The following is a 13,356-nucleotide window of genomic DNA, read 5'->3' on the forward strand; positions in this document are numbered from 1 at the left end:
GCTATCAGCTCTTAGTAATGATCCTTCTATAACTTGAAAATGCAAATAAACTTCTTTCAAGACCTAAGTTTAGATTGAAGGCCCTCTAAATCATGTTCCTGTATTTCCTTGTACTATCCCATGATATTAGAGCTTAGTCTTGAAGATATAGTCTCCAAAGCATGAATATCCACGCCACTGCTCTGAACTTAGATATCTCACTTGCTTTTCCCTGAGTTCAACGCCCTGATTTTGTAGGTGAGGTAATAGGCCCCAGAGGGGCTACATGTCCTACCCTAGGCTCAACAACAGAAGGGGGATTTAGGTAGTCACTTGATACTTTTCCCACATACTTGCAGATGAACCTGCACTTGGTAATACATTGCTTTACCCTCCTACCCCTTACATTTAAGTCACTTCATGCTTTTCACTATTGTACATTCATTTGAAGTTCAATCACACAAAGTGGTGAAGTGAGACAGGTTTTAATATTCACATTTGACAGAGAAGAAAAGAGAGTCCCAAGCGATGGAGGAACGTGCCGGTGATTATGCGGCTGTATCGGTCAGCTCCGGCTGCTGCAACAAAACAACATAATAGGCTGCGGGGCTTCAACAACAGGGATTTATTTTTCAGAGTTCTTGAAGCCTGGGAAGTCCAAGCTCAAGGTGCCACTTTGGCCCCTCAGTGATGGACCTCTTCCTGGTTTGCAGATGGCGGCCTTCTTGCTGTGTTCGCACATGGAGGAGGGAGGTGAGGGCTGAGGTTGGGGGTAGGGGACAGAGGGTGTGAGAGAAAAGCAAGCTCTTCGGTGTCTCTTCTAAGAAAGGCACTAATCCCATCATGACCTGCTACCTCCATGACCTCATCCAAACCTGATTACCTCCCAAAGGCCCCATTTACAAATAACCATCACACTGGGGTTCAGCGCTTCGGCACACACATTAGGTGTGGAGACAAAATTCGGTCCATAGCAAGAGCCAAATTCATGCCAGTTCCAGAACTAGTATCAGCACCCAAGACACCGGGCAAACATTTATCGAGGACTGCACTGTGAGGGGCACTGCAGCATGACACACCCAAGTCTTGTCAGTGGCCTGAGAGAGATATGGAATAACTAGGGAGCAAGTGCCACAGTGGGAAACATCCCTCCGAGCAACCAGAAGCGATATTTCAGCCGACTGAGCCGAGGAACAGTGAAAATGCTTCCAACAGGTAGAAGTTGGGAGAGGACATTGCAGGCGCAGGAAGAGTGTTAGGAAGGGCTGTGAAATGGAAAGGTGTCGTCTTGGAGGAATCGAGCAGAGCCAGTTCACCCACAGGGAACTGGGCATGTAGGGGAGTGGGGCAGAGTAAGGCTGGAAAATCCCGAGTTCTTACAGCCGCACTCGTCTACTCCGCGGACAGTCTCCTTTCTATTGTCAGCGTCCTGGGGGTAGGGGTTGTGTTACGCATTTAGTTGAACCTGAAGGGACTAGTCCAGGTCTCTCAGAAGACAGTACCAAACTCACAGGCTACTGAAAGGAAACAAGGCCAGCGGAGCCCTGGCGGTGGCGAGGCTGTGCCAATTGCTAAATGGGGCAGCAGGACGTTTTTCTCTAGTGGAGTGGAAATGCTGCGGAGCAGGAAGGCAGAGTAGCAGGTCTCCCGCTAGTGCGTCTCAACCGAAGAAGCGGCGTGATCTCTTCCTAAAACACACGAGGAAGGGGGCCTGGGCTGTGAGGCCGGCGTGGTTCTTGCACCCCTGGTCTCTATCCCTGCCTGGGCAGCCGCTGGGAAGCAAGGGTCGGGAAGAGGCCTAAGGACCGGAGGTCGAGCGTGCGGAGGGCGGCCGGGATCAGAGCCCAGGACGCGGCGGAGAGGCCTGGGCGGAGCAGCGCGGGAGAGGCGCGCCCTGAGTAGGGCTCGGGGGAGGAGGATGGCTGCCTCCTGTGGTCCTCCCCCTGCCTCGGGGGACGGCCCTTGGCAGACCGTCCCGGACTCCTAATTCATCCTGTTTTTAATAAAACCATTTCCAGAATCAAAAAGAGGGCGGTACCCAAAGGAGTCTGAAGAATGCCCAGCAGGGGCAGGGGAGCGGGGCGTGCCCGTATCGGGAGGCTGAAGGCTGACGGACCAGTGCAGCAGGGACGGAAAACCGCGCCGGGTGGCGGAAGCCAGAGCCAGCCCCGCGCCCGCAGGGCTGCGGCCCCAGACCCGCCGCGCGCACGCCCCTGCGCCTGGCGGCCACGGGGTCCGGAGCGGGGGCGGGGCCATCCGCGGCCGGGGGCGGGGCCGGGCGGGGCGGGAGGGGGGGGGCGCGCGGTTGGACCGGGCGGGAGGAGCAGGCTCCTCCATCCCCTGATTGGGTCTGGACCGCAACGGGGCGGGGTCTTGAGGGGTTCTGCGGGCCGGCATTGGGAGCCGCAGAAGGAGGGCGTGGTAATATGAAGTCAGTTCCGGTTGGTGTAAAACCCCCGGGGCGGCGGCGAACTCGCTTCAGATGCTTCTGGGTCGCGGTGTGCTAAGCGAGGAGTCGGGGTGTGTCAGCTTGAGAGCCGCGCGCTAGAGCGACCCGGCGAGGGATGGCGGCCACCGGGACCGCGGCCGCCGCAGCCACGGGCAGGCTCTTGCTTCTGCTGCTGGTGGGGCTCACGGCGCCTGCCTCGGCGCTGGCCGGCTACATCGAGGTGGGGCTGGGCGAACGCCGGAGAGTCGTCTCCTTCACCCGCCGGAGGAGCGCGGCCTGCGGGTGGGCAGCGGGGTCCGCGGCAGGGCGGGCCGGGGGTGCGGCGCGGGGGGTCCGGCGCTGCGGCGGGTCTGGCGCGCCCTCCCCCGCCCGTCCCTGCTTGGCGCAGTGCTTAGCATTGGAGGTCGGGCTGCTTCGGCCACCGCAGAGGCCAAATGAAAGGCGTCGGGGCCACTGGGGGCGGCCGGCCGCCTCGGCCGCCCCGGCCGCCCCAGCCCCCAACCCGCCCGCGGCGCCGTCACCTCCTCCGGGGACCCAGTGCCCCCAGGCGCCCGCCCCGCGCTCCCCCGGGACAATGCCAGGGCGCTCCTCTCCCGCCGGAGTCCGCGGCTGGGCTCTCTCCGGGGGCGGCCCCGCGCGGACCCCGTACGCTCCCTCGTGCGGCACCGGGGCCTCGGCTCCGGGCCTCCCACCTGCGAGCGGCGGGCTTCGCCTTTGTTGCCAGGTGGACGCGGCCCCGGCTTTCGCGCGCGGCAGGGATGCTGCGTGCCCCGGGGGAGCTCCCGCGCCAGGCCGCCCGCTGCTCCCTCTGCTGCCCGGGGCCGGGGCGCGGACGCGCATTTTTTAAGTGGCGCTGTTTGCCTGCGTCCGTAGACCGAGAAAACCCGCTCTGGGTGCGTTGACCGCTTTCGTGAGGGTTTCAGTGAGTAGGGAAGGTGCCCGCGAATGCGTGTAAACTCTTGGAAAAATCGTTCTTTCGGTGTCAGAATTCCAGCAGTGATTGTGCTTCGAGGTCGCACCCTGAGCATCCCCGCTGCGAGAAAGGCGAAGCGGCTGGGCCGGGGATGGGGGAGGCCGCGGGAGGGGGCGGGGGCGGCGCGGGCCGGAGCGGGCAGCCTTGGAGGAGCCCTGCTGTGGCCGAGGGAGACGGCGGGCTTGATCTTTACTTCCCTTCTCGAAGTGGTGCTTGAACTGCTGGTCTGGAATGTGTAGTTCTGGTGTCGTTTATTTCTCCCTCTTCGCTCTTTTAAAAATTACAATTGGTTTCTGCGTACTTAGCTAATTTCAGAGAGACCTGAAGACTGGATTTGATTGGGCATTAATTGAGAGCTTTCTTTTAAAGACCTCGGGTTTAGAATATATTTACTTCTATAGAATGTTCAAGTATTTCCACGGGTAATAATTAATCAAAAGCCTCTCTGATAGAACGGCTTAAAACCTTTGTATTCATCCAGTTTAAAGCTTTGTGACTGTTAGGGTAAGAAAGGAGTTCAGCTTTAAGGAGAAAGTTAACGTTTATCTACAGAGGATTTTGGATTGCGATTGTTTCATTGTGTCCACATAATGGTCAGAGTTGTATCTGTGATCCCTGATATGATGTCGCATGAAAACAGCTAGGTGAGTGAGATGGGGAGAAGAAATAAAGGCTTTCATATGGAAGATGGGACTTCACTAGTGGGTCGGGTGTCAGAAACCATCGTTCACACTCGCACTCCACTTCCCACTGCTATAATTTGAGGCATTAGTGAATTCACAGTGGAAGACTCAGCAGTTTTAAAGAATTCGTTAATACTTGTGTAGCAAGAAAAAATAATATCAGAATTCGTTGTTGTGTATTAAATTTGATAACCACAGCGTTGTTCAGTTGAAAAGTATGGCTGAAGAAAATAGGAATTAAACGTTTCTGAAAAATGGTTTTATGGTAACTCCTGTTCTTTGGAGCTGTATTTTTGCTCACACTTACCAAATGATCTTTCAAGGGGCCTTTTGTCAAGCTATCAGAATTTTATTCATATGAATATAATTTGATTTTGTTTATTTGCTGTCAGGCAAGGGACCGTCGAAGCTTAATGTAGATGAGAATGGCCTAAATCAGGATGTCTTTGGGAAGGCCCCGATTGAGATTAGCCAAAGGGATTCTGGCCAAATCCCTGATCAGGTTGCTTGGCACAGAATTATTGATTGGCAAATCTTTAGTGTTGCTTGGTGTTGACTGAATTGATCTCTTACACCTGTTTAAAAAAAAAAGCTCACCTCTTGACTCAGGGTCACTTCCTCTCTTAAATCCGAGACAAGTTCTCCTGTGTGCATGCTCCCATTTGGGACTGAGACAGTATTGTGCTGAAACCCCGCATACTATGCAGTAGATGACTAGGCTCCTGAGAACCGGAACATGAGTTTCTTCTGTCACATTTGAAAGAAAGAAGGCCATTTGATTGCCAGCTTTCAGGAAACTCAAACCCAAGTTAAAGGATGTCAGCTGAGGCAGAGTAGAGGCTTTGTGTTGGTGTTTCTGACAGGTGGTATGGGAGATGTCTAACTGTACCTTGGAGAGAAACCTTGGTGTGCTTCTGATAGGAATATCGTCTTTTTTTTTTTTTTTTTGATACGGGGTCTCGCTCTGTCCCAGGCTGGAGTGCAATGATGGGACCTCTGGGCTCACTGCAACTTCCGCCTTCCGAGTTCAAGCGATTCTCCTGCCTCAGCCTCCCAAGTAGCTGGGATTACAGGCGCCTGCCACCACGCCCAGCTAATTTTTATATTTTTAGTAGAGACAGGTTTCACCATGTTGGCCAGGCTGGTCTGGAACACCTGATCTCAGGTGATCCGCCTGCCTCGGCCTCCCAAAGTGCTGGGATTACAGGCGTGAGCCACAGCGCCTGGCCCGTTATTTTTATCATAACTATGTTTTTAAAATCTTTTGATAAATACGATAAACTTAAGTTTTATCAATTAGTTCCTTCTTTTGTAGAGGGAATTTGTTTTACCATCTAAAGCTGGGCTTTCCCAGGGTGTAGCCACAAGCCACGTGTGGTTATTGAGTCTGTAGGGTGACTAGTGTGACTGAGGAGTGAATTTTTCATTTTATTTAATTTTAATTAATTTAAGTTTACATTTAAAATCTGATTCAGTGGTTGGAAAACTTTTAACTGAAATAATTTGGTTATGCGAATCTACTTTTAAACTGTACATTTTATGAAATCTAAATGTAGATCAAGTATTTCCTATGAAAATTTAGCTTCTGAATTGAGATGTACTGGAAGTATAAGATACACACCAGATTTTGAAGATTTAGTACAGAAAAATTAAAATCTCAATTTTTGTATTGACTAAATTGAAACAATACTTTAGACATGGGCTAAATAAAACATTAAAATTAATTTCACTTGTTTCTTTTAACTTTAATGTGGTTCCTAGAAAATTTAATACTATGTATGTGGCTCACATTGTATGTCTGTTAGATGGTGCTGATTTAAAATTTTGCTTAGAGTTGGTCCTGCATATGTTTTTATTAGCAAAATTTTTTAATATGTTCCTGTATTTTTCCAAAGAAAGTCTTGCTAGAAGTTGGCCCAACATGCTAAGTATTTTTGTTAGGACAATTTTGAATGTGTTGATTTTTAAACTTTTTCAATTAAAAATGTTTTACTTAGAAATAACTTGAATCACCAGGCGCGGTGGCTCACGCCTGTAATCCTAGCACTTTGGGAGGCCGAGGTGGGTGCATCACGAGGTCAGGAGTTCGAGACCAGCCTGAGCAACATGGTGAAACTCCGTCTCTACTAAAAATACAAAAATTAGCTGGGCGTGGTGGTGCACGCCTGTAATCCCAGCTACTCAGGAGGCTGAGGCAGGAGAATCTGGGAGGTGGAGGTTACAGTGAGCCGAGATCACGCTGCTGCACTCCAGCCTGGGCAACAGAGCGAGACTCTGTCTCAAAAGAAAACAAAAATAAACAAAAAAAAGGAAATAACTTTAATCTTATAAAAAAATGCAAAAATTGTACAATTTTCATACCCTTTACTCAGATTCACCAATTGTTAACATTTCTTCTAGTCACATTTGCTTTATTATTGCATTTTTTGCCAAATTATTTGAGAGTAAGTTGCATACGTCATCCCCCATCCCCTTTACCCCTGAGAACTTCAGTATATATTTTCCAAGAGCCAAAGACATTGTCTTACCTAGGCTTAGTACAGTCATCAACCTAATGAAATTTAACGTGGATACAATACTTGGATCTTATCTGCTCTCGGTTTTCTGGTTGGTTTGTTGACCCAATCATGTTCTTTATAGCATTTGTGAAAACATGTTTTTTTGTTGTTGTTGTTTTGTTTTTCTTTTTTGAGATGGAGTCTCACTCTGTCGCCCAGGCTGGAGTGCACTGGCACGATCTCGGCTTACTGCAACCTCCGTTTTTCAGGTTCAAGTGACTCTCCTGCCTCAGCCTCCAGAGTAGCTGGGACTACAGGAGTCTACCACCATGCCTGGCTCATTTTTATATTTTTAGTAGACACAGGGTTTCACCATATTGGCCAGGCTGGTTCCAAACTTCTGACCTTGTGATCTGCCCGCCTTGGCCTTCCAAAGTGCTGGGATTACAGGCGTGAGCCTCCACACCTGGCCCCTTTCAAGATTGTTTAATTAATTCTGTTTACCCTTACTAAATTCTCAGGCTTTTGGATTTTCTTTCTAAAATAACAGAAGAATAATTCTATAGGTAGTACATATTCATTCTAAGAAATTTAAAAGTACAGATAACCAATAAGAAATGAAAAATGACCTAAAATCGTATTGCCCAGGGAAACCTTACTGTAATGTTGTATACCCTTCTATTAATAGATACATCATGTACATAAATTTTATAAAAATGACACATACTGCATATTGAAGCCAGCACCTAACAATTATTATTTCGAATTATGCTAACATGAACTACTCAAAGAAAATAATGTTTTCCGTGTGACAAAAAGTAGGGGTAAATCTTTGTACAGTAATTGTAGTTTCCATGGAGGGGCTAGTTGAGAGAGAATTCTAAATTGCCTGTAATTCAATTTTCGTGGGTTGATTTTGAGTGAGATAAACTAGATTACCTTGAAGCTTAATTAAATTTAGTGTATTGTACCTTGATTTATGGCCTAAGATGGAAAGTGGACTGTGTAGGCACATTCAAGTAGAAATGAGTTCCAGTCCTTTGTGTCAAGTACAACTAATAATTGCTTTTGCTGAGGGAATTTTTCGTGCATAAGCATCATGAAGTCTTTATTTTTATTTTTATTTTTTAATTTTAATTTAATTTAATTTTATTTTATTTTATTTTATTTTATTTATTTTGAGACGGAGTCTCGCTCTGTCCCCCAGGCTGGAGTGCAGTGGCGCGATCTTGGCTCACTGCAAGCTCCGCCTCCCGGGTTCACGCCATTCTCCTGCCTCAGCCTCCCGAGTAGCTGGGACTACAGGCGCCCGCCAACACGCCCGGCTAATTTTTCATATTTTTAGTAGAGACGGGGTTTCACCGTATTAGCCAGGATGGTCTCGATCTCCTGACCTCATGATCCGCCCCCCTCGGCCTCCCAAAGTGCTGGGATTACAGGCTTGAGCCACCGCGCCCAGCCCTCTTTATTTTTATTTTTTATTTTTTGAGACAGGGTCTCTTAGCGAGGCTGGAGTGCAGTGGCACAGCCATGGCTCACTGCGGCCTCAAACTCCTGGGCTCAAGTGATCTTCCTGCCTCAGCCTCCCGAGCATCTAGGAGTACAGTGCATACTACCACACTCGGCCAAGATCTTTTTTTCAAAATGAGATCTTTTAAAACGTAACTAATCTATTTTTTTAAAGATGAAGATGAATTAGCTGACTTTTCATTTGTAATTCATCCTACTAGTGTTTATTAAACCCCTGTTACATGGTTCTGTGCTAGGTGCTAAACAGTACAGTAGTAAACACAAATGTGGATGGTGCTTTTTACTTTGCGGAACGCACTTGTGTGTGATTTCTAGGCCCTGACCCCAGAGATTGTCATTGAGTACCTCTGGGATGCTCAGTTTCAAAAGCTCCCCGGATGATTCTAATGTACAAGGAGAGAAAAACATAAGAAACTCTTTGGGTAATTTATCTACATAAGTCCCTAACAGTCTGGTGAATTTGGTATTCTTATCCCTACCTAAAAAGGGAGTTGGTAGAGGCCAAGGGTTGAACATCACACAGCTCGACCAGGGGAAGGGGTCTGCCCATTCTATCTGAGCCTACTGCTCTGTCCTGTCAGTGTGGTTCATGTTTCCCTTTTGGGTGCAGATTTCTTTTTACTCATGTCTACCTGTCTTTCCCATTACCAAAACCTGGTATAAGTGTTTCCCTTAAAAGGAACTAATTTCATACAAGTTCTGATATATTATGAACCAGTGTAAACCATATGGTTAACAGTGACCCTTTGAAGTACGTAATTACAGGGGACTTTGATGTTTTACATTTTCCATTGATTTATTTTTTCTTTCGCATCATTCAAATGACATTCACTGATTTTTAAAAACTTTTTGGGCCTTTCTGTTTGTTTGTTTTGAGACTGAGTCTCACTCTGTCATCCAGGCTGAAGTGCAGTGGTACCATCTTGGCTCACTGCAACTTCTGCCTCCTGGGTTCAAGTGATTCTTGTGCCTCATCCTCCTGAGTAACTGGGAGTACAGGTGTGCGCCATCATGCCCGGCTAATTTTTATATTTTTGGTAGAGACAGGGTTTCACCATGTTGGCCAGGCTGGTCTCGAACTCCTGACCTCAAGCGATCCAGCCGCCTCAGCCTCCCAAAATGCTGGGATTATAGGCATGAGCCACCGCGGGCCCAGCTCTTTTGTGTCTTTTTATATTATGTGCAAGTTCTCTTTTTTTAGTAGTAAGTTGTGTCATTTTTGTATTCTGACCTAAAGTTTTAAGAAAAGAAGTTATGGTTCCCTATAGAGATTTTTATCAAAATCAAGGTGTGGGATTATTTGGAAGAGAGAAAGCTGCCAGCACCAGATACTCAATCAGTGGCCAGTGACCAGTGTGATGGGGATAAGATTGTGGTCCAGAAAAAGACTACTTCGTGTGTGGAGTGGGGCACCTAAAAGGTTGCTTAATTGAGCTGTCCCCACCGCCTTTCTACCCTGCCTGCCTTGGGCACACTCCCCTAGTGGTTGTGGAATTGCTGCTGCAGCTCCAGGGGACATGCTCTGATACGATAATGTCCAGAGGAGGAAGAGATAGTCTCTTCCTGTGTATCTCCTTTTAAGAGTGAAGAAACCTTTCTCAAAGCCCACCAGCATAAGACCCATCAGGTGTCACTGGATAGAAGTATCAGATGCTTCTAGCTAAAGCAAGCCTTGGCAAGGGGAATGGTACTGCCTCCACAGGCTTAGACTTCTCAGGGCCTGCTTTCTGAAGCATGTGGCCAGGAGGAGGAGGATGGTGCAGCCTCGAATCAGGTTGGGCTTATCAGATGGTGATACCTCTTACTAAAAAAAAAAAAAAAAGTTACGCTTGGTTGGAAAAGAAAACTGTGGATGTTGGTGAGAACCCAGTGTCTGCTACAGGGGCATTCCCTGTCTGGGAAGTTATGTACCTGGAATGGCTGAAAGAGAAAGAAGTAATTTCTTCTGAAGAAATTATCTGTGGGTTAAAAGTTAGCTGGCAAAATGGAGACATCCGAGACATCACAATGCATTTGTTAGATCTGGGATAATGCTATCATTTTAAAGGGATAATGCTATCCAGAACAGAATGACTGGAATGGTGAAGAATGTGAAAAATTTGACATGAAACGTGAATGGACTGTGAGGGAGGTATTTTGCCTAGATAAGAAAATGTGAGATTAGTGGTGGTAGTAAGGATCGTTAGTATTTTCACATATTTAATGCTTTGTCTCTGGAAGGCTAAACATGTAAGTTGCTTAGGCTGAAGCAGGATTTTTACCCGGAGAGGTGAGCTATTAGAGCTTTTATTTTACGCCCTTTAATTATGAGCATTCCCCACATAGGATAGTTAAACATGTAAAAAAGACCCTTATGTCCAGCCCCCAGTTTTGTTGAATCTTAACATTTCTCATGTATGTTTTAGCCTTTAAAAAAAAAAAAAAAAAACCACTGGATACAGAAATATAACATTACCAATAAAAGCCTCGTTTGAACTTTCCAGAAGTAACTCTTGAGTTAGGAGTTTACATTTCCATTCATATTTTCATTACATTTGCTTAGGCTGTTATTAGAGTCGTAACACATATTTATTATCAACATATAGTGTTAATTATTTGTGCATACTGTGATGATTTTAGAAGGTAGGAATGTCAAGCTGTTTGAACTGAAAGTAAAGATAGCCCCTTATCAGGAAAGTGCCAGCCACCCTTGCTGCTTCTACCCACTATTGAAAGCCCTTGGCCGGGCGCGGTGGCTCACGCCTGTAATCTCAGCACTTTGGGAGGCCGAGGCGGGCGGATCACGAGGTCAGGAGATTGAGACCATCCTGGCTAACACGGTGAAACCCCGTCTCTACTAAAAATACAAAAAGAAATTAGCCGGGTGTGGTGGCGGGCGCCTGTAGTCCCAGCTACTTGAGAGGCTGAAGCAGGAGAATAGCGTGAACCCGGGAGGCGGAGCTTGCAGTGAGCTGAGATCGTGCCACCGCACTCCAGCCGGGGTGACAGAGCGAGACTCAGTCTCACAAAAAAAAAAGCCCTTGAGTATTTTTGAGCTTTTCAAAATTTAAAAGTACACAAAAGAAAAAAAAAACTCAGTGTGTTTTTGTAAATGAAACCCTTGTGTAACTACCACTGAGGTCAAGAAATAAAACACTGCCAGTGTCTCCTTCCCTTCCTTGCTCAGGAGTAACTGCTCCTCTGATTTTATGGTATCACTTTCTGTATTTCCTTATAGTATTACCTCCCATGCATTCGTCCCTAAACACTGTAGTTCAGTTTTTCTTTCTTTTTTTTTTTTAGCTTCATATAAGTGGAATCATTCAGTATATATTTTTATGCATTTGGTCTCTTTCACTAGACACATTTTTGACAGCCATGTGTATTGAGTGTAGCTGTGGCTCACTGCTTTCCATTGCTGCATAGTACTCCATTATATGAATAAACCGCGCAGTTTGTTCAGCTGTTGATGGACGTTTGAGTTGTTTCCAGTTTGAGGTTATTAAGATAATGCTGTTCTCTCTGTGGTTTGCCTTTTCACTCTCTTAGTGATGTCTTTTGAAGGAGTTCTTCATTTTAATGTCTAATTTTTTTGTCTTTTTTTTTGTTGTTATGGTAGGTGCTTTTTGTATCCTGTTTGAGAAGTCTTTTCCTATCCTGAGGATATAACGATAGTCTGTATTGTCAATGAGGAACTTTATTGTTTTGCCTTTTGTATTTGGAGCTGTAATTTATCTGGATTTTTGTGTAGATGTGAAGTTAAGGGCCATTTCATTTCTGTTTTTTTCCATATGGATATGTGGCCTGCACCATTTATTGTCAAGGTCATCCTTTCCCTTCTGCTCGGCTATGTCACCCTTGTAATCAAGTGTTTTCCTATGTGTGAATCTGTTCCTGGGTTCTCTCTTCTATTCCATTGGTCTCTTTGTTTATCCTTGCACCAACTCCACATTGTCTTAATTATTATGTAATAAGATTTTATACTTACTATAAAATATAAGACAAGCCCTTCTACCCTGCTTGTCTTGAATAGCATCTTAGCTCTTCCCTTAACCCTTTTCTTTTCACATAAATTTGCCACATTTTACCAAAACAGCTTCTTGTTAGAATTTTGATTTTGCTTTGGGTCTGTAGTTTAATTGGGGGAAAATTGACATTTTTCAAATACTGAGTTTTCCAATCCGAGAACATGACGTGTATTTTATTTTATTTTATTTTATTTTATTTTATTTTATTTATTTATTTATTTATCTATTTTTGAGACAGGGTGTTGCTCTGTCGCCCAGGCTGGAGTGCAGTGGTACAGTCCCTGCTCACTGCAACCTTTGTCTCCCGGGTTCAAGCGATTCTTCTGCCTCAGCCTTCTGAGTAGCTGGGATTACAGGCACCCGCCACCATGCCCGGCTAATTTTTGTGTTTATAGTAGAGATGGGGTTTCACCATGTTGGTCAGGCTGGTCTCAAACTCCTGACCTCAGATGATCCTCCCGCCTTGGCCTACCAAAGTGCTGGGATTACAGGTGTGAGCCACTGCGCCCAGCCCATGACATGTATTTTATTTAGGCTCTCTATAATTCTACCTTCAATGTTTGGTAGCTTTCTGCATAGAGATCTTATATATCTTTTGTTAGATTTATTCATAGGCATTTGATCTTTTTTATGCTATTATACATGGCATCTTTAAGATTTTTTGTTGTTGGTTTGTGTGGTTGTGAAAAATACAATTGATATTTTTCAGATTGACCTTGTAGCCAGTAACCTTGCTAAACATGTATACTAATTATAATAATTTATCTGTAACTTTAAATTTTTCTGAGTATATTCTGTGAATTGTGACAGTTCTGTTTCTTCCCATTCAATCCTTGTAACTTTTATTTCGTTTTCTTACTTTGCTGCCCCAGCTAAAATGTTGATAGAAATGATAATAGCTAGTATCTTAGTCTGACTTCTCTCAGAGGGAAACTGTTTTTGCAATTTATATGATACTTGGAGTTTTTTGGTAGATAGCAGACCCTTTATCAGATAAGGAAGAGTTTATATTCTAAGTTTGCCAAAGATTCTTGTCATGAATGAATGTTGAGTTTTTTTCTTTTTTCTTTTTTTTTTTTTTTTGAGACAGAGTCTAGCTCTGTCGCCCAGGCTGGAGTGCAGTGGCACGATCTCAGCTCACTGCAAGCTCTGCCTCCCGGGTTCACACCATTCTCCTGCCTCACCCTCCCAAGTAGCTGGGACTACAGGTGCCCGCCACCACGCCTGGCTAGTTTTT

At 45.8% G+C, this 13,356-nt stretch overlaps 1 protein-coding gene across 4 annotated transcripts in view; it reads left to right on the top strand.

Moving 5' to 3' along the window:
- Nucleotides 1–2,448: 2,448 nt before the first annotated feature.
- The window catches only part of APLP2 (amyloid beta precursor like protein 2), a 69,506-nt gene continuing 58,598 nt past the window's right edge, over nucleotides 2,449–13,356 (top strand). For 2 of the 4 annotated variants that reach the window (XM_032167893.2, XM_032167895.2), the window contains exon 1: nucleotides 2,449–2,648. In XM_032167893.2, coding sequence (XP_032023784.1) covers nucleotides 2,544–2,648 — 105 coding nt within the window. In that variant the 5' untranslated portion in view covers nucleotides 2,449–2,543. The remainder of the gene's footprint in view (nucleotides 2,649–13,356) is intronic. The other 2 variants (XM_032167892.2, XM_032167894.2) reach the window with 1 other exon arrangement.

This window comes from Hylobates moloch, unplaced genomic scaffold (genome assembly GCF_009828535.3).
Source record: "Hylobates moloch isolate HMO894 unplaced genomic scaffold, HMol_V3 SCAFFOLD_11, whole genome shotgun sequence".
Lineage (NCBI taxonomy): Eukaryota > Metazoa > Chordata > Mammalia > Primates > Hylobatidae > Hylobates > Hylobates moloch.